Here is a 23275-nt window from a genome sequence, read left to right on the forward strand (position 1 = left end):
GGGTGACTGACATCACCTCATGCTATGACGATCTCGTTGAACCAGGAAGTTCGGGTATGTCATTTCCAACATTATGCCTTTTGGACGTGTCAGAAATGGATATTTTCCATCGACATCATGGTCATTCGATGGAAGCATTTATATATATATATATATATATATATATATATATATAAAAGAATGGGAAAACCCCTTGAATTATGCACTGGTCAGTCTAACAAACTTAGACCATATATATATATATATATATATATATATATATATATATATATATATATATATATATATATATATATATATATATATATATATCTTCTGTTTAAATCAACTGGCTAGACCTGTGGATGTGATTTGCATTATTCTTGTTGATTTATTTTAATTTAATTTCACGAATAATGCTCAATTGAGTGTCACCTGAGATAATTGAACTGGGGTTTATTACCGCTTTTAGCGACTGTGTAACCATATTGCTCTAAAGAAACTTCCACATGCTCAGTGTAAAGGTCGACTGTTGAAATGATCTGAGTTTTATTCTGTATTTAGTGACTGAGCAGCCATATTGTTTAAAATAATATTCCTTAGGCTCAATGTAAGGTTTCCTGCTTACATGAACTGGTGTTTGTTACTGAGCAACTATATTGTTTAAAATAATCTTCCTTATGCTCAATGTAAGGTTTCCTGCTTAAATGAACTGGCGTTTGTTACTACATTTAGAGATTGTGCAACCATATTGTTTAAAATAATTTTCCTTATCCTCTATGGAAAGCTCTTCTTGTTAAAGGAACTTCCCTTTTGCTCAATGTAAAAGACTTGGCTCTAGAAGCATTATAGGTCTCTACCTTATTGGCTGTTGTATACACGGTTTCTAGCTACTCTTCCCTGAGTTGCCCTTTTTCTCTACTGTATTACCTCTCATAGTCCCCCTCTCACCTTTTATGCTTTACTGCTATACTCTCTCTGTAGAACCAATTGTAATTTTTCCCTCTTAATGTTAAAATCTCTCAACTAGCTACTTACTTGCTCCCTTTCTACTGCTGTAGATTAACATTGTAAACTAATTATTCTTTTTTATCCTTTCATTATAGCTCACCCGCTGTTGTGTATCCTAGTCCACTCCTATAGCTGATACCTGCCCTGCGGACCACCCTACCATTGAAGCTTCCTCAAGTCTATTTTTTGAATAGCAGCTCCATCAAAAATCACTTTACAACTCCTTCACTAAGAGTTGCTGCATGTATGTACTGTTCTTGCTGCTATTTACCTTTTTGATCATTTGTTTGGTGACATATCTGTCCTAAGATAGGGCTCTGCCTCGTGTCTGCCACCGTCTAGAATTCCTTATTTTTACCCCTCTCCCTTGCCCACATTTCTTTTACCTCTAGAAATTTTGGGAAGTATTTTCTTATTATGGCCACTAGGGGGCAACATTAAACCTCAAATCTCTTCCCTCTATGGGAATCCCTAGTGCTCCGAAACAGTTTTAACTCATTTTCTGTTAAGTATGCCTTGCAGTGTTACCTTTCCCTCCCAGTGGATTTCTCCCTATCTCTGCATCCTAGACCTACTTAACACAAAAAAGGAAAACAAATAAGAAAAGAAATATCAAGAATAGAAACCCTTACCCCTAACATTATAGCTGACTTAGTATTCTTATCCTACATCCTGAAATAGTTGTTTAAATATAATTCCTGCCTTCCCAACCGTGTCCCATGTACTCCTGGTAGTTTGTAGGAGACCCTAAAGTGTAGTCCTTTCCTGAACTGATTACATACCCTCCAGGTCTCTTAACTCTACCTCGTATATCATTCTCTCCTCTCTATGGGATAGCTTACCTGACCCTAGGGGTAATCCCAAATGACCTGACTGATTATTTCTTCCTGGCTGTCCTTCTCCTTTGCTTAACCCGCTCCATTCGCCCTCCGGGCTCACTCCGCTTCCCTACCCTACCCCCAATTCCCACACACCCCCAGGTGTCCTAGCCTTATAGCACAATAACCCAACCCACTACTACATCCACCTATAGCCCTCTTCACCTAATTACACAATTAACAATATCACCTACTCATTAATATTACAATCCCTTCCACTAGTAAACCTACTCCACCCATTAACCCCTACCTTCCTATCTCAACTATCTCCTACCTCTAGGACAACACTTCCACTTGCTATGTATAAATCAAGCATTCTTAAACATCGTCTCCTATTCTCCTCTTTCTTACTACTAAACATTCTTCTTATTTCTTACACCCTCACTCTCTATGAAAACAAAAAATTAACTGAATCCCAGCTAACAGTAAAACAAACTACTCCTCACTATGTATACACCTCACAAACGCACAACAATATAACATCTTCATCTTCCTACCTCATACTTCATTTCCATAGAACTACACATATCAAGTTTTTCCAAAACAAGAAACTTTTTCCAACCTCTTTCAAACTTTCCAAATACTTACACAGTCACCAGCAGCTATGTCTCCTCGATGGCGACATTCACCCTAACCCAGGCCCAAACAACTACGTCCCTAATATCCCACCATGTAAACAAACTAATTCTTTAAATCCTATGACAACACCCAACTCTCTTCATATAGCCCACCTAAATATTCGCAGCCTAAATAATAAAATTACCCAACTGCATGCCCTACTTGATCTCCATTCTTTTGATATCTTATGCCTAAATCAGAAACTAAGGATAATGATATAATCCCACCTGGTTATAACATCCTTAGACTTGACTGTCCAATCAAAAAGGGTGGTGGTGTAGCAATACTCTACAAAACTGAATTACTGGTTACTCAGCTAGATACCAAACCACCCTCTCCAAGCAATAGTGAAATCCTAATCATCAAACTACAGCTTAATAAAAATAAATCCATTTACATAATTTGCTGTTACATCCCCCCAGGCAATAATACTAATACCCTTGAAAGTATACTGAGCTGGCTCTCCACCTCCTTCCCTCTCAGGAAACTATTCTCCTAGGAGACCTTAACATTGATTGAAATTGTTGCATTTCCCAAAAACCTACTTCCCATATAAACCTTTATGGCTTCAATCAAACCATCACCGTCCCTACTAGAATAAATAAATCTAGCTCTAAACAGAGCACCCTTGACTGGATTCTAGTCAATAGTAACTCCCTGGCTTATACCACAGGCATTCTACCTGATGATATCAGCGACCACCTACTCATTTATATTATCAGAACAATAACCCCTATCCCCAAGCATACAATTTTCAGAACAACCAGGAACAAGAAATATTTCAACCAAACAAACTTCCAAATAGAGCTCAAAGCTTCCAATTGGTCTCCCCTAAAATACTTACCTCTTGATGAGGCAGCTTCCTACTTCAACAACAAATTCCTTCAAATTTTCAACCAACATGCCCCCAGTTGATCAATTAAAACCAGAGCAAAGCCTGCTCCTTGGCTAACCAAAGAGACCAAACACAAAATGTTACAGAGAAATAGAACTTGGGCCAAATGGCGTAGCTCTAAAAACATGATTGACCACCAAACCTTTAAACAACTTAGAAATGAAACCAAGAAATTAATACTCCTAGACAAGAAAAATTATTACTTGAAATTCCAACACACTCAATACCAAAACCCTCAGAAAGTCTGGTCAGGTATCAACAAATTACTACATCCAGGTAACTCTAAAACTCCCACTCCTTCTAACCTCACTCAAAGTACATGCAGCCAAATTGCTGACACTTTCAACAAATTTTTCTCTGAGACTGTTTCATCCCTAGCCAAGACCTTGCCACCTAGATCCACCCAGGAACCTTACTCCTTGAACAAAAACCTCCCGTCTTTCAAATTACAACCAGTCTCTACAGATCTCATCCACACCCTACTGAGGAAACTTAAACCATGTTCTCCCTCAGCTGACCTCCTCCCATCAGAGTATCTGCAAATTGCAGCGGTAGTACTTGCCTATCCTGTCTCCATTTTAATAAATGGATCCATAAGTGAAGGCCTTATCCCATCCCTCTGGAAAGTCTCTCATATCATTCCTCTTCATAAGGGGCGTAACACTAATGAACTCTCCAACTTCCGTCCCATAGCTCTACTTTCTCCTTTAGCTAAAATCATAGAAAGATGTGTCCATCGGCAATTGCTTGACCATCTTCTCCAAAATAATCTTCTAGCAGACTGCCAACACGGTTTTAGACCTTATCACAGTACAACTACTGCACTCTTATCTTTCACAGACCACATTAATAAAAATCGTAATAACAACTTGCTGTCCTCAGCTCTCTTTTTAGACCTCTCTAAGGCCTTTGATGTGGTTAACCATAAACTCTTACTAAACATCCTTGAATCTCTGGCATTAGACGCCCAGGCAATCTAGTGGTTTAATTCCTACTTAGAAAATAGGCAGCAAGCAGTTCTTTGGGACAATCACATATCCTCTCTGCTTCCCATCAGAATCGGAGTCCCACAGGGTTCCATTCTTGGACCACTCCTCTTTTCTATCTTTATTAATGATCTCAATAAGTCCCTTCCACAAACCACCTGCATTCAATATGCAGATGACTCGACACTGATATGCTCAGAATCTTCCCCAGCTGAGCTTCAGACTACTACCTAAAAGGTTTTTACAACTGCAGAAAATTGGTTCTATCAACATTATCTCCTACTTAATCCCAAAAAAACTAAATTATTACTATTTAGACCTACACAAAAATCCTCTACTTTTGACTTCAATATAACATCTAATAATGGCACAATAATATCCTCTGAGCCTACTACCAAACTACTAGGTGTCACATTAGATCATAATCTGAACTTCGATTCTCATATTAACTTAACCATCAAGTCAGTTTAATAGAAAACTTGGATCACTTTATAGGCTTAAACCCTTCCTCACTGCCCCAGCAAGAGCTACCATCGCTCAAACACACCTGCTATCTACCCTTCTCTATGCCTCACCTATTTTTACAAACTTATCTAAAGCTAATCTCAATAAACTAGCAACATCATACAACAACATTGCCAGATTTGCCACAGGAGCCCCTTTTCGCACCCACCATTGTATAAATCTTAAACAACTTGTTTGGCTGGAATTACATAATCAACTACTGCTACAGCAACTTAGCATCACCCACAAAATCTTCTTTCACCCTTCTAATACTACCATACTCTGCACTCTTATTAGCCCTTATAAAAACTTCTCTTCACTGCGCTCAGCCACAAAGCTCCTAGCAGCCTACCATAAATCCCACAACAAAGCTGGGGACTGTTTGTTCTCCAACTCAATTGGACCTATTTGGAACAAGCTTCCAAGCAGACTTACTACACTTACCTCTACACCCACTTTCAAAAAGCATCTAAAAATCTTCCTTAAATCCCAATGGCTCTGCCCTTGTACTAACCCTGACTGAAACTTCTATTGCCTCCAGCCTCTCAACTGCTTTACTACATTACTATAGTACTAGCTGACTACTTTAATTTCAACAATTCCACTGAACTACTAAAAAAAAAAAAAAACATTAATATTTTTATATTCAATGATAATCCTCTTTGTAATACTTTCAACATGTTATGTCTTGTGATATCAGGACTCCAAACATTTTATAACTCTGTTTGTATTCCTTTGTTTATAATTTGTCCACCTGATGTATTTTGTGTTGGCTCTCATACTACCATTGTTTTTTGAAGTGCTTATTATTTGGTACAAGTTTCTTGTCTTTTTTTTCTTTGATTGTGGAGCTTTTCTCCCAGGGCCTCTACTGAAAATGGGCATGAATCCAGCTAGACTAGCCCGGTCAAAAAATGTAAAATAAATAAAAATAAATAAAAAATAAAATATATATATATATATATATATATATATATATATATATATATATATATATACACACACATACACACACACACACACACACACACACACACACACACACACACACACACGCACACATCACCATAGTCAAATCCCTCTTTTTTTCTAGTTAGGAAATATACCCATTTGATATACGTTTGTATTTGCGTTTACACTTGTGACATCACTTTACAGATTTAAATTGCATTTGGCGCCACTTTGTATCACTCTGACGAAGCTACTGAAGTTTCAGTAGCGAAAACGCTGTAACTTTTTTACTATTGCTTTGATTAAATTTGCGTTAAGAAAAAGAACATCATCATTACCTTGGTCTCCCTTGTTTCTGGATTACCGTGCCACTGATTTTTTCTCCAGTTTGTTCTTGATTTACTATGTTTGACAATTTGTCCATTCAATTATTTGATAGGTATCCCTTTCCATCTTCCCCATGAATAACAGAGGCTTGGTTCAGCCACTTGACCAGCTACTTTGGCTTTGAGTTGTGAACCTTGTCAAAGATACTCTATCTCCTACTTCCTTACTTTCTGACCTACATCATGTGGTTGACTTCAGTTTCATTCAATTTTCTTCCAAAATCTCTTTTACTTTGTACTAATTTTCAGGCATCAGTAGTATGGCTGAGGCAGATAGGATGCTTTCATCTCTCTGCACATTAACAGATGATTGGTGAGAGGATGAGTCCCTGTAATGGAGTGTTCGTATATTCCAAACCTGTGAGATGATATTCATCATAACCTTTGTTACAGCTTTTTTTTTGTAAGACGTTTCACTGTGGCTTATTGTCTCAATGTGTCTATTAGCATCTGGATAAGGAAGACTGGTTGTTATATGTCTGAGTCCCCACTAGTAAACAAATCTTCTGAATTCTGGACTTTTGCATCATGGGCCATTGTTAGATATCACAATATTAGGTATCAACTGTCTAAAGATTACAGACTTGAATACACTAATTACACATAAACCTGTGTCTGACAATTTGATTATTTCAGAGTATTTGGATTAAAAATAAACACATATGAGATACAGAGCTTCTGTGAACTTAAACAAATCAAACAAGCACACCAACAGATGCAGGCAGGATAAAAGGTTCACTAACTGTAAACAGATAAAATCCAAATGCATAAGACAGAGTGAACCAAACGATGGTGCAAATTCCAATTAAACCTCACAGTTCAGTCATAAAGCTGAAAACCATCTATGGTGAGGAGCGCTTTCACTGTCAAATAATACTGCTTCGTTAGACAACTAAGTATCATAGAGAGGTTGTTTAAATACATCAATCAATCATTGAACACATTTAACTAATTAAGTATAAGAAGTATAAAACCAACATACATAAACATACTTCTAAAATATCATAAGCACACACAAACAAAAACTATAACATTAAATCGCCCCTACTTAAAACAAAACCAGTACTTACAAATCATTATTATTAAAAGTACAATAAGAATATATTAATCAACTTAAAATTCCTAGCCTTAAGGACGGGTTTAATGGAGACTCTGTCATTCAAACTGCATCCCTTGGATGCCCCTAATCTTATTATCCATCTCATTTCGGATGTTTCAGTCAAAGTCCTGATGTCACCCCCACGTCTGCTCAACCTCATGGTCTCTATTACTAAAAACCTGAAGTTATGTGAGTCATCATTCAACTTCACATGTTTAGCTAGTGCATTAGTGGTGGACATGATGTTGATATTATAAAGATGTTCTCTTACACAATCTCGTAATCGTCTGTCGGTTTTGCCTACGTAAAATGACAGGCAGGCTACACAGTATGATAGGTATACTAGATGGCAGGTGTTACAATCAGCTTTCACCTTAAAACTCCATTCCTTACCCATATCCATGTGTGTAAAAATGTTGGTTGAATCTGTATACCTACAGTATCTGTAGTTAGTGCATGGACATGTACCATAATGAGGTCCAGTATCTACTGCATTCCCAAACATGAAAATATCATCAACTCCATTAGGAGGCATAAAAGTTCTTAGCACTGACCTTTAAAATTATAACAGAAGGCATACTTCTCACCTATCCAGATTTTCAAAAAACATCCAAGTTTTTGCCTTATTTTTGGTCTTCTTATCATAAAATTTCTGTTTTTCTGGAAAGTCATTGAGGATTGAAGTCAGTAATAATGACAGGTGTAACGTCCCCTCAGTGGACCAGTAATCAAGGAGCATAAATCCTCACCACTGACACTGGAGAGGGACATTCACTTGAACAAAAATAGATACACTCAGTATTTCCAGATGTAGCTCTCTGCATCAAGCATAACTTCCCTTAAGAGCAGACAGGGAACACACTCAGTCCAGAGTCTGGATTTCTCTGTTTTCCTCCAGGTCCCCAATAGGACTCCCTACTGGTGCCCAAACCAAGTCCTTAATCACTCTCTCTCTCTGTGAAACCAGTGCTTCATGTCCCTGCTCTAAGCAGCTGACACACACAGACTCTTTGAGATTTGATTTGCGTGCAGACACACACACAAACACACACACACACACACACACACACACACACACACACACACACACACACACACACACACACACACACACACACACACACACACACCCCTGGGTAAGGCTGGCACAGATTTATTAGCTATGCCCCCTTCTGCTCAGACTGTAAGGTAGTTACACTGCCATCAGATACTCCTAAGCCCGCTGCTCTAAGACTCTTACAAGGTTATCTAGTTATACGGAGTGAAATTAATATTAATGCAAATTATAGTTTGACCAACAGCAAGGCTTTCATGAGAGGCCAGAGTTGCACTAAATATATATAAGTACTCTCACAGATTAAAATATTCTCTAAAAGACCAGACTCAATGAAAAGTTTAAATATATTTAATAATAAATAAGAAAGTAACATGAAAATACAAAATATCTATTTACAGTAAACACCAGAGTTTCAATCAGAGGAAATATTAAAATAACACAGATGAATGGATTCCCACAGATACAGAAAAACAGTACTCAACTAATCTCACTATATTTTCCTGAATGATCTAAAGATTTACTATTCTTTGGTAACTTACTAGAGCAAGGCAAGATGAAGTAGGCGAGAGATCTTTCTATGTTAGTTTCCAAAAACAAAGTGCAGTGAAATATCATTTTTAGTGATGGATTACAGAATGACATCACATACATCTGGCCATCTGACTTCTGGTTCCTATGTTACCCCCTCTTGGCTGGAAGCTGTCAGGATTTAGCACATATGTGTCAATGAGACACACATACACACACACACACACACACACACACACACACACACACACACACACACACACACACACACACACACACACACACACACAGCATCTATTGTACTATAATTTGGAACAAATTTTCTATAGTACTTTGATGTCCCCAAGAATGCCCTCACCTGCTTTTTGGTAGCAGTGGCAGACCATGCCTGAATGGCTTCCACTTTGGCAGGTTCTGGCATGATCTTTCCACTCCCCACTCTATATCCTAGGTAGGAGACCTGTGCCTTACCCATCAGACACTTACTGGGCTTAATGCTCAACCCTGCCCTTTGCAGTCTGCCCAGGACCTCCTTGACATACTGAAGGTGCTCATGACAGGAATGACTGTAGATGGCAATATCATCTAGGTAAGCAAGGGTATTATCCCCTGCTTCTGCTAAGATATGATCTACCAGCTTCTGGAATGTCACTGGGGCATTTTTCACCCCAAAGGGCATTTTTGTGAACTCGTATAACCCAAAAGGAGTCACAAAGGTTGACCTCTGTCTAGCGGTGGAAGTCAAGGGCACCTGTCAGTAGCCCTTGGTCAAATCAGTAGTGGTCAGATACTTAGCGCCACCCAGCTGCTCTAAAGCTTCATCTTTTCTAGGCATGAGGTGAGCATCTTGACTCTGTGTGACTATTTAGTTTCCTGCAGCCCACACAGAACCTGGTGCTGACATCTTTATTTGGCACCAGCACCACTGGGGAGGCCCAGGGACTGCTGGACTCCTGAATTACCTCCATTTCCAATATTTCCTGTATCACCTCCCCTCAGAGTCTGTCTAACTTGCTCAGGCACCCTGTAAGGGAGCTGTTTGATAGGCCTTTGGGGTCCTGTATCCACGTAGTGCTGCACTAGGTGGGTGCACCCAAGGTTCTCAGTGAACAAGTTCCCAAACTCCTGTGACATTGCTTGAGTTTCTTAAACCTGGGTAGAAGATAGTGGCTGGGACATTGCTACCCCTTCCACAGAGATGTCAGTCTATGCCTCATGAGGAGATCAGTCACCAGCTCCTCCTCAGAATCCTCCTGCCATCCACTGCAAATACTCAACACCAGGGTCTCCCTATTGTGGTAAGGCTTCATCATGTTAACAAGGTACAATTAGTGCCCCTGCCTTCTGCCTAGCAGTTCTACCATGTAGTTAACATCACTGACCTTCCTTACCACTTTGAAGGGTCCCTCCCAAGCTGCCTGCAGCTTATTGTGTCTGACAGGAATGAAGATCATAACCTGCTGTCTCACAGCATATTCTCAGGCTCAAGCATTCCTGTCATACCAGAACCTTTTCTGCTGCTGGGGTACTGCCAGGTTCTCCTGGGCCAAGACCTTGAGCTCCCTAAGCCTTGCCCTGAGATTTAGGACATATGCCACAACAAACTCCCTGTGGGGTTTGCACTCACCATCCCACTCATCACATATCAAATCTAAAGGCCCCCTCAGCCTATGCCCATACAAAACTCAAAGAGTGAAAAACCTGTGGATCCCTGGGGTACCTCTCTGTATGCGGAAAGCAGATGGGGAAAATATTTATCCCACTCTCTCTTAAACTGGTCTGCAAATGCCCAGTGCATGGTCTTTAGTGTAGAGTTTAACCTCTTAACAAAACTATTAATCTGAGGATGGTAGGAGAAGTCTTTAGGTGCTTCACCCCAAAGTGCTTCCACAGACCAGGCAGTAGGTCTGACATGAAATTTGCACCTCTGTCAGTCAGTATTTCTCTCGGGAAACCTACCCTGCTGAAAATCAAATCTCACATTTGCCACCTTCTCTGCCTCAGTGGAGGACAGAGCCACTGCCTCAGGGTATTTAGTAGCATAATCTACTACCAACAGGATATACTTCTTTCCCGGTGGAACTTGGGATACTAAGAGGCACAGCCCCCCACAATATAAGGTTCGATGTCCGGCACTTTTGTTCATAACAAAGTTCGTTCATATGAACTTTCACTCATGTAATATAGACGCCTCCCTAGCTACCTCCCTCAAGCCTTGTAGTGTAGGGTTTGAGAACTGAGCCTGTCTCAACTCTATTTTTGTGACTCTTCCCAACTCCCATTCCACAGGAAGTCTCTCACAGTAGTGCCTCACTGTCAGCCTGGTTGCTACCACTCACCTCTATCCTTGCAGTCACTCTGTCCAAGTGAAGATCATTACCTACCAGCAGCTGTGGCTCACCTTCAGGCTAACTGCTACAGGGTAGCTCCCTTCCTGAAATACCACTTCACCAGCCCTGACTTTAGGTGTGAGGTCTGTCTGGTTCTCACCCTGACTACCAGCCCCACATACTTGTCTCCAAGCCTGACTGCATGTAACTGCATGCACACAAGGTACTGCATTATCAAAATCATTCCCTATCAAGACATCTGCAGGAATATCCTCAGACACACCTATTTGCCTGCTTCCTTTTTCACCTTCCCAGTCAAGGTGGAACCTGACAAAAGGCATTTGGAATGGGGGCCCCTCCTAAAGCTCTGAATGGAGTGGACTGCCCAAGTAAGTACTGTTCCTCTTTAACCACTGAAAGCTTCACAATGGCTATGTCAGAGGTTGTGTCTATATTAGCAGTGGCCTGTTTTCCATCCACTAAGATAGGATACAACCTCTGGTGATAGTTTGGTACCCCTGTTGTCTCCAGACAACTTACAACTGGCATACTGTTATTCCCACTTGCTGGCTCCCCCACCTTTTGTTCCCCACCTTGCCTCCATGGACATCTATATGATACATGGCCCCACTGGTTACATTTAAAACATTTAACCCTTGGTCCTGACCATGTACCTGAGCTAGTGGCTTCCCCTATTACTGGTGGATTCTGTTGGGGTGGTTTAGAGTACTGACCATGGGTTCCCTTAAATCTATGTGCAGCAGAGGGTATCATTTTCCTGTGCAGTGATGCCCTGCCTGCTAAGTAGAGATCCCCTTTTGTCTTCAGCTCATCTGCAGAGTTGCATTCTCAGTCTGCCAACCAGATTCTCATGTTCTCAAGCAAAGTGCTAAGGGCTTGTTCCCTCACCAAAAGCTCTGCCAGCCCTTCAAAAGTGGTGACCTGAAACCCACTCACCCTCCTATGAAAATAAGTGCATAATTAGCAATATAATCACACACACTTTCACCTGCCTTGCATCTATGCTCACAAAACTTTTTTTCTGTAAACTTCAGGTGTTAACTTAAAATGTTCACCTAAACAATTTCTTTACATTATCATAGTTTAAACAATCAGTATCAGGCAACCTAGAAACAACAGTTACAGCTTTAGCATGGAGTAAGGGGGTCAGGAACCATACCCAGAGCCCTTGGTCAACATTATACTGCTTACATACTATATATATATATATATATATATATATATATATATATATATATATATATATATATATATATATATATATATAAATAAAACTATCAAAATTATCACCCTCCGTAAACTATGGAAGAAATGTACTGACCTTTATTGCTTCTGGGGTTCAGTTATTCCCTTCCCCATTACCTCCTTGACCTGGCAAAGAGTCAGAATCTCCCACTCATGTTGACATTGCTTCTCATTTTCTTCATCCTCCAAATGACTCAGACTGTCCACTGATTCTAATTCCAAACACTTGGCCTCCAGTTCAAGTATCTAACTCCAAATGGTTTTTAAATCATCTGAGGAAAATGTGAACTGTCCTGTTCCTGAGGGCTGTACATCTCCATCACCAAACTGGTTGTCCTCCTGGTTGTTGGTCTAGGCTGTGACTAAGGCTGAAATCAGTTCTTCTTTAGTTAGGTTGGAATGCACCAGTCCTTTGGCTTCACACACCTTGGCCAACTGGTTCATTGTCAGCTTGCCATAATCCTCTGCTGACATCTTTGCCTCCTTTCCCTGACTAAACAAAACTAGCAATAACTAACTAACTAAATAAATGAATATAACTGTGGTGAAATGAACTCAGAATGTTTACCATGTGGCTGCTGAGAGGACACACCTTCAGTGACAACTGCCTACAGGCTACAGAAATTCAATTAATATCCCACCACTACCAGCAGCGGCCTTAGGTCAGCTGGTGCCCTAGGCAAAAGGGTTCCACAGCGCCCCCCCACACCACCCAGGTGCCCCCAACCTGGTCTACCTACACCAAATAAATACTGGAAAAGCACCCCTGCTACAGCGGCGCCCTAGGCGGCCGCCTAGTTGGCCTATGCCTAAGGTCGGCCATGACCACTACTCACCAATATGTGACATCCCCTCTCTGGGCCAGTAATCAAGGAGCCTGAATTATTACCACTGACAGTGGAGAGGGATGTTCAGTTGGAATAAAAATAGATACAGTATTTTTTTCTCTTGCTTTTTCTTTGCTCCTTACTGTTCCCATACACAATTGCAAATATCCTCAAAAGCATTTGTCTTCCGAAATGATTATGACCTAATATTTTGTCATCTTTAAACATAAAGGCTTGAACACAACTTAGTTCTTCCTTGAAGGAAAGACAGAATGTGTTCAGTTACTGATGACTGTTATCCTCCCCTGTAGCTCATTCCTCTAACAGAATTTCTAAGTTAGTGTCAGAACATCTGCAGAATTCTGTACTTTTATTTCTGTCAATGGTGATTGTAGTATTAGCTCCAAATGTCCTAGTTGTACATACTTCTTTGATAAACACATTCCAGTCTACATATCTGCTATGTTTAGTTTCTTACCTGGGCTCTATTTGATTTTCAGATAATACTTTAGATTAAGTAACACCCTGTGCAGTCTTGGAAGTACCTTGTACAAATATTGTCCGAAATACTTTTACAAGTGTTTATGGCCAATTTAAAATTTCTTACATCCATAAATGGCTGCTAACAATTTCTTTTCTATCTGACCATACCTCATTTGTGCATCAGTAAATGGTCTTCTTCACCCATGGGAAAATGGTCCATTTTCTTGTCAGATCAGAACTCCTATACCATTATTACTACTGCCTGTTTATAACGCAACTGGCTCACATATAATGTATCATATTATTTTAAAGCTGGTGCTGCTGTAATTAAGTTTTTAAGCATTTTAAACTTCTTTTTCCTGTTCATAGCTCTATCCTTGGCCTACATCTTGTTCTAACAGTTTTATTACAGGCATATTTATCTCAGACATATTAGATAAACACATTTCAAGATACTGCTGCATTCTTAGACACCTCTGTAATGCTTGCTTGCCTTTTGGCTTTGGTATTTGTTTAGCATCTGTGAATTTTTGGCATCAGGCTTCAATCCCTCTAATAGAATATATTCCATGTATTTTAGACATATAAGACTTCACTTGTGCCAAAAATGTGTTCAGATATACTAACTTGTGTTACAATATCCATGGTAAAATAAACTGGTACTTGTAAAGAGATCAGTGCTTTAATCTTTATAATAAACAAACTGCCACTTCTAAAGAATACTGAGGCCACCTGAAACAGACCACAGGCAAGATGCACATATTTATGGTATGACTGTTAAGACTGGTTGGAACACAGCCAAATCCAAGTATATTAAAAAGCATTAATAAAGTAAAACAAGATGATAATTATAGTATCTGGGCAGTAGGTGGCTGAAGTACCCATTCCTCTTAGCTCCATTCATAATGGAGCTGTATCCAAAGGTTGATACAAATTAAATTAATCAAGAAATACTACTGGTACTCAATGCATGCACAGCAAAATGTCAGCACCAGCTGTAATAATTGACTATCCATAATTCACACAGATTAAGGATTAGACTCTTGCTTACTTAATAGCTGCATTTAGGTATATCACAATCTTTTGGTACTTAAGTGTAGCCAGGTCAGAGTTATAATAAATCCTATTATGCCTGTGCACAGGGACACAATGCTTGAGTCCCCCTTTAAAATCATACCATCTGACACCATAAACATCACTGATACCAAGGCACATGCCATTTTGAAAATCTGATGGTGGAGCCTTTGGTAACTGCTATGCATGTCAGTACATGGCATAGAAAATTATGACTTGAGTGAAGCAGGCAGTACTAAACTAAAATTAGGTCCAAACCACCAGTGAATAAAGAGTGAAGTAAAATCTGCTTCATATTGTTTACAGAAACATAACTACTTTACAGTTTACAAAAAAAGAAATGAATAATGGTCTAATGATTCCACTCCACCATTGTTCAAAATCACAGTTGTGCCTTCTTTCAGTTTGGGAAAAACAAGGAGATACAATGCACAGCAGATACTGTGCATCTTTGCTGTTAAGCCACTGCAATTACAATCTTGTAATACAGACACATCATGGCACTATGGGAAAAGCACAGAGCAGCGTTCCATCCCTACCTCATTTAAGATTTGCAAAGCTTTTATTATATTGCATACATTAGCAACATGTCATAATAGTTAAGCTGCAAGTGCTATTGCAGATTGCAGCACCTGGAAATGGCAGACTACAATAGTTAGCAGCCAGCAGACACCAGCTTATCATAACAATCTTTCCCCATTTGGATCTCTTCAAATCATAGATCTAAACATCTAACTCATTTTTACATATTCTTTAGCCAGGAAAATGGAAATAAAACAAGAAAATCCTTAAATGGTCTTATTCCTTTACTTCTGGCAAGCCCTGTACAGCTTTTTAGATTTCTGCTTAAAAGAGAGGTCACAGAACTTTTGAGTTTGAATTATCTGAGATGGTCTTAGTATGGATTTGGATTGTCACTTTCTGTGGATCAGTAACTCCCAAAGTCAAGTGTATAGTTGGAATGAAAGGTGCACTGGTGTCATCAGGTTATTAATAGCAGAAATTATAATGTAATCAATCAATAATTAAAAATGAATGTCTGAGTAGCTACAATGGAATGAAAGATGAGTGTTGTTATCTTTCTCTTACCTCCTGACTTTCTTCACTAGTTACTTAGCCCTGGTGACTGGTCTAGCATGTGGAGCTGATTGGGTATTCATTCCAGAGAGCCCACCTGGAGAGAAATGGGAAGACCTCCTCTGTCACCGGCTGAGTGAGGTAAGTGTCAACTGCAGGATTCAGCAAACCATACTTTGGCATGCTGATGAGCGTGCATCTGCAGTAAACAGCGCTGCAGTGAAAATCCTGTCATCTGTCAGTTCTGCATTATGTATACTTGGTATTTATAAAAACTTGTATATGAAACAGCACAAAATTAAAGAATTTTACCTGTTAGCAGACAATACAAGGATTTCTGATGATCTGAACAAGTCAGGGTGGGCTGGGAAGCCTCAGCAAGATATGAAAATATGCAATGTATATCTTATATTTAAGGTCCCACACATCATCAGAACTGAAATCTACAGCTGTGTACAACTAGGAAGTGCTGTGGGTGTGGAGTATGAGGAAAGGAAAGGCCCTGATATTAATAATTCACTTGCAGAAATGTATAGAAGGCATCATACAGCATCAAGTGAAATAAGAAGACCTGTTGTCACTGTGATAAGAAGCTATGTATATATATATATATATATATATATATATATATATATATATATATATATATATATATGGCAAATTACTGAAGTGGTCAGACCTGAGGTGCTGCTTGCATCATCCAGCCAATATGTTAACAAAGAAATAATCTGCTGAAGACACTATAGTGGATGACAAAGTTATTCTGGGGACAATTCTCAGTTCTATACCCTAATGAACTATAATATGAATATATTATGAACATATGAATATAATATGAACAGGATATATGTGAATGCTGGATCATGAAATTAAGTAATCGATCATTTCAGTGGCATAAATAGCCATAAATATTAGTGCTAGTAACATCCTCACACTCAACAAGAAAGATAGGTTCAGTGAAGAAGAAAACTGTCTTTTCTCCAGGGAAAGGCTGGTGGCTGAGTGAAATGGACTATAAGATTAGCTGGTAAACTACAGCCATTTAAATGTGTGGGGTTGCAGGCTTGTCCAATAAGCTGCACATTTAGCACATCATACTACTGACCTCAGATCCAAAGGAGTTATGGCAGTTCAGGCCTAGTGATTCTGGAATGAAGTGACAATAGCAGACTTCTTAACAGAAACTGTTTTTGTTTGTAAATTGTGGCAACCATTTTGTGCTTTAATGTAGTCTCCTGGACAGGGGAGGCTCTGGTCATGAAAACAATGCAGTTGGAGGAGGAAGAAGGGTAGGCTGTGAAATCATTGTTTGTAGACATGTACATCTAGAATCATAACATTTGAAGGGTGCATAACACTTTATCTCATTGATTGTATGACTTATTACACATTTTTTGTATGTGAAACAATGATTAGTTATTTGGTAGATGCCCACTACCCCCATTATGACTAAAGCTATAAACCACGGCTGCCATGAAAATGGCACACAACCTGGGGTACTTTTTGTGTAGATGGTATGAATTATGATGCAAATTACAAAAAACACGATGAGAATTTACAAAAAAGAGGAAGGGTGGTCTAACATGAAGGAAAGAGCTTTTGGGGAACTCAGTGCCTCACTATATATTAAAGAACAGATTCAGCAGACTAAAAAGACCTGCTTCTGTTTAGAGTTTATTATATCAGTATCACCCCATGATAAATAGTATCAGTTTTCATCCAATGTTGTCTTTTTTTTAGATACTGTAAGACTATGTGGAACTATGGGTGGTTATACAGCAGTCCATCTCTGGGTCATTGCTTTAAATGGTCTACTGTTTTATGAAGGCATTCATCTTTTATGAATAGTTTTGATCTGCAAATTTGTGAACCCACAAGCCTAGTTTTCTCTCCAAATAGTCCAAAGCTAAGCTCTTACTGTTGGCTTCCATTAACCTGAATAATTTATTCCTTTTAGGTTGCAAACCTTAATTGAAGCAGGGCATTAATGTAAATGAGGTGCTGCATCTGTGTAATATAAATAAAAGATGTTGTGCTGAAGCTTCTGACTATTACAGGAGGCTCCGACTTTGTCTGAATAATCCATGTCTAAGCCTCTAGGGGAAGAGATAGGTAGTTATGAAGACACTCTGAGATAGAAATAATAATTATTAAGGTAAACTGGAGATACAACCAGCAGATGGGCAAACCAGGTCACCAGAATCTTTGGCAAATATCTGGTCATACCAATGTGTGACTGAAGTAGCTACTCCATTATGCCCCGCTTCCTCACCAAACTACTATCACCTTTAGACTGTCTTCTAATACATGACCCCAGATGACTATGACAGATGTCCAACAGATGGCAACCCGGATCCTTCCTACAAATAAATGTTGCCATAGTTTCCTGTAACCATTTTCCTAGTCTTAAACTGAAGAACTTTTCTTTGCGAGGGTACATAAACTGCAAGCTATCAAACAGTCCCAAACACACATCTCTGATTATGTGCTTGACCTGACATTCATAGCTCTCCAGTGTTTGGAATATAAGCATTGTCCCCAGAATAAAACACTTGATTTTACTTCATAAATATTCCTTTCTTACTGTTTTCTTCTGTTCTTTTTTCATATAAATCTAACCAGACAAGATCCCGCGGATCCCGGCTGAATATTATCATTGTAGCAGAAGGTGCCATTGATCGAAATGGCCATCCCATCTCCTCTGAGTACATCAAAGATGTAAGTATTGTTTGATTATTTACTTCTAGACCAGCTTGAAATTGCTAGAGTACAGCCTTTCCAGGATTAATTGCACTGCTAAATGAAAAGAAAGCTTGTAGAATTTGAACAATTCATTTAGATATGGAAAAGCAAGGAATTTATCATTTACATTTAAACCAATGACACTTCAACAACAGAAGCTAAAGATAAGCCATATTTGTTCAGAATGTTCATAATGTGCCATTACATGCATGATTTAAAATGTTTAGAGTTGAAAAAAACTTTTTTTTATGAGCATTACTGTTAGCCTGACCTTGGCTCATAGCCATTTGTTTATACATATATATATATATATATATATATATATATATATATATACACACACACACACACACACACACACACACACACACACACACACACACACACACACACACTTCTATTTTTTTACGCCATGGTCCACAACATTAAAACTCCACCATCTTCAGGAAATAACACAGTAAGGCTTCTCTAAAGTAGAAAGTTAGTAATCATCCCATCAAAACAAAACTTGTCCTGTTTCACCATACAAGACTCCCAGACCCCTCTTCACTATTCAAAATCACCTCAGGAAACAATACCATCATTACTCCAGTCTCCCACACCAAATTCCTGGGAGTAGTAATAGACCAAAACACGAACTTTGATCTCCACATCAATCAAACAATCAAAAAAGTCCACAAAAAATGGGTAGCCTGTACAGGAACAAACTTTTCCTCAGAGAAAAATACAAAATCTCCATTGCCAGAACCTTCTCTCCACACTCCTATATGTGTCTCCTATCCTTACTAACCTCAAGAAAACTTACATAAACAAACTAGACAGCTGCTATAATAAAATAGCAAAGTTCGCTATAGATGCCAGCTACAGATACCATCACTGTCATGCTCTCAAAGAACTCTCATGGCTAAAATTCCCCACCCTACTAATTTTTAACCAGCTCTCCATGGCCTAACAAATACTCAACCAACCTGAAAAAAATGCCCACTCACAAAGGCCTTCTTACTCACTATTACTCCAGTAGCAAAACCTAGTAAACATCACTAGAAGTAGCAATAATGCTGGTGACTTGCTATACTCAAACAGCATTGCTAAAATCTGGAACTCCCCACCTACCAATATTAAATCCACCTCCAGCACCACCAAGTTGAATAAACTACTAAAAGATCACCTAACATCTACCTGGCTCTGCTAATGTACTAACCCTGGATAACTTTCCCTCACTCAGATATAACCTCTAACTACACTTCTATCCATTCTCTAACCCATGTAACCTCCTTCTCCCTTACCTACCATATATCCCTTGCCTTCCTTGCAGTTGTAAACTGCAGTCTGTCAGATGACATTCTAAATGTACTGCAGAGGCTTAAGAAAATCTAAGACATACTGTACTGTATTTGTACTTTATTTAAGTGTTAATCTCATCTTTCATGTATATATTTTTGTTGATTAATCTCCTATGTATATAAATTGCTTTACTGATCTCTGTTAGACAGTAAGTAGATTCATTTAAGCTGTATAGTAAACTTTTTCTTTGTTGTACTGGACATGTATTAGTAAAAATGTGCTTTGCTGGAGCTTTTCTCCTCGGGCCTCTACTGAAAATAGACACTTGTCCAGCCAGACCATCCCAGTAAGCAGATGTTAAATAAATAAATAATCCAATTTTTTTGCAATATATTTGCCAAAATCCATTTCCCATTAAGTAAAATGTCCATCTTTTATTCCAAATAGACCATATTACAAAAAGTAAATTCTTACCTACCCTTCTCACATATTTCGATACATAATCATATCCATATCTATCGTGTTTATGTCATTAATTTTCTCAAAAAAATTATTTACACAACTTTTTCCAGAATTTCACTATTCATTTACATTTCAAAAAAAGCATGCTCCCACAAAATAAACACAATCTTTCAACATCCTTTTTATATAACATGTTTCCCTTTACTGGTAACTTATTTGTTACCAGTCTCCATGGGAAATCCTGACCCTCTGCTGTCTTGGTGCACTACTTTTTCCTTACTTTGATGGCTTTAATTACTTCTTCATGGGTTTATATAATAATTTTATTTCATCACATTATTATACCACATTCTTTCATTTTTCTTTATATCATCACTTTTTATTTTCTGTGTTAGTATTTTCTTGTTAATTTTTAATTTCATCATTTACATATTCTTTTTTTTTTTGTATTTTCATTATTTCCCAGAACTTTTTTGTACTTATAATTAAACATTAATCTGAAAGAAAACACCAATTGCACAATTTACTTATCATAATTTTCTGGGATCATATAAGCTTTTGACATATATGCCATTTTACCCATAATACAGAATTCACCAGATAGACCTTTTTTTGAATAATAATCTATGCTTCCTCTACATTTCCTTTATCAAACCCTCCCATTTCATCGTAACTACATAATTTTATCCCTAGCAAAGGCACTTCATTCATTGAAAAATACACGCATCCAGTTTTCATATTACCCAAATTCTTACTTTTATCTTTATTCAAGGTCATTCCCATTAGCTTTAAACATCCATTCAGACAAACCAACACTTTCCTCATCCATATTTTGTTCTTCGCAACTACAGCTATATTGTCTGTGTATCTTAAAACTACTGGAATCATCACCTCTTTTTGCATCACATATCTAGCATCTTTCATTTTCTAAGCTTCTTCACTCACTACTGAATTCATTATCAGTGCAAATAATATTCCAATCTTGGGAAATCCTTGTCTTATACCATACTTCATGCATATTTCTTTACTCAGCTACCCGTTCGCTAACACTTTCAATCTATTATTTTGATATGCTTATATACATACTCTCCTAATTCTACTACCTATTCCATACCTCGTAAAATCCCACAAAGCATCATGTGTTACAATATTAAATGCCTTGCTAATATCACCCACCATAAGTTTCACATCCTCTGCTTTACTTATAATATCATCCATAATTTCTGTCACAACTAATAACAATTCTTGAAATCTCTTCCCTTTTATACAATATATCCTTTTTTCCATAATATTCCTCATCCTTCCTTCCATTATCCTCTGTATTATTTTCATAAAATTTGTATAATCTGTGTTATTTAGTGTGATGGATCAACGTGTTTTTTATTTCATCCTTCTCATCTTTCTTCCACATAAATTTTAATATCCCACTACATAAGTCTTCCCTTATAGCATACCGTTTCTTTAACCATTTATTCAGTACATTTACAAAGTACTCTCTTTGCCAATCCATTAATTTCTTGTATATTCCGTACCCTATGCCATCTGGCCTGATACTGAATCAACATTTACTTTCCTAAGTACTTCATCCAATTCACTAATAGTAATGCATTTTTCAAATTCTTCCTTAAATCATTCTGGAATTTCTTCCCTTTCCATTCACTCTAATTTTATTTCTTTTTACTCTTATCTGTATTTTCCACATACTGTACTATAATATTCATAATTTGCTCTTGTATTTTTTTCACCTCTCCTTTTACATTTTTAATTTTCCTGATTATACCAATGTGCTCCTTTACTGTTTTACCCAAAACAGATACCTCCTTACCCAAAGCAGATACCTCACCCCTTCTCCATAATAAATAATACCTCTACCTAAACAGCAATACCTTCTTTTTTTCTTGATTTCTTCTACATATTTCGTTTTCCATATCATAATACTCTCTTGTATTATTCTTTAAATTCTCTAATACATTTCTATGCATTTTCCCGTAATTCACTTCACCTTCCTTTCTTACATCAACCTCCCACTAAAAAATGCTTTTATACTTCTTTTTAAATTTAGTCCACCATTCAGACCAGTTTTTATATAAATCCTTCATGGTTCTATGATCCTCCATAAATGCAATGCTTTACATTCTCCAGTTTCATCCCATAATTTCTTGTTTATTATTTTTATTCCTTCCATCACCTCCATCCATATTGCTAAATGGTCTGAAAAATACATCACAACTGTATCACCATCTGCTAACTGAAGTCTTCTGATCATGCAAAATAATTTATTTCATATTCAAGTACCCCTTCTTTATGTCTTTTGACTTTTGTTCCACATATTTAATTTATCACATTATTACTTACTATATTTTGTACATGTTTTACTTATTTATTTAAAAATTTTCACTTAAATCACAATTAAGGCCTCCTACAATTATAATTTTCATATTGAACCACAATATAGTGTAATATTTGATGAAATGGATTCTCTCTTTCCTTGATAGTTATATATGCATATAATGCTATAATTCTATAAACATGTTCTGTCCAATTCACATCCACCAGTTAACCTTTCCACCCTTACCAAAAATATATCTTGTATTTTTCCTGTTTTTTTTTTTATACAACACAGCCACTCCAGAGCAATGTTTACTTCCTTCATTTAGTTTATCATCTCCCCCATCCTCTCGTTGTCCTGATTTGTGAATGTTTTCTTCCCTTTCCCCTTCTTTTTCATTATTTATTGTTTGCTCTTAAAAATCCATCCAGAAGTGTCCCCCTTTTTTTACACAACCTGCATGCAGGTACCATCTTCTTGCTGCATGCCCTTTTCCCCCACACTGGTTA

The 23275-nt window shown here is 38.0% G+C and overlaps 1 protein-coding gene across 2 annotated transcripts in view; it reads left to right on the top strand.

The window, feature by feature from the left end:
- PFKM (phosphofructokinase, muscle) overlaps nt 1–23275 on the top strand; it is a 345974-nt gene that overhangs the window by 113276 nt on the left and 209423 nt on the right. For both annotated transcript variants that reach the window (XM_044083480.1, XM_044083481.1), the window contains exons 8-9: nt 15982–16090; nt 18572–18667. In XM_044083480.1, coding sequence (XP_043939415.1) covers nt 15982–16090; nt 18572–18667 — 205 coding nt within the window. The remainder of the gene's footprint in view (nt 1–15981; nt 16091–18571; nt 18668–23275) is intronic.

Source organism: Protopterus annectens, chromosome 9.part0, assembly GCF_019279795.1.
Source record: "Protopterus annectens isolate FY-2018-M chromosome 9.part0, PAN1.0, whole genome shotgun sequence".
NCBI classification, from domain to species: Eukaryota; Metazoa; Chordata; order Ceratodontiformes; family Protopteridae; genus Protopterus; species Protopterus annectens.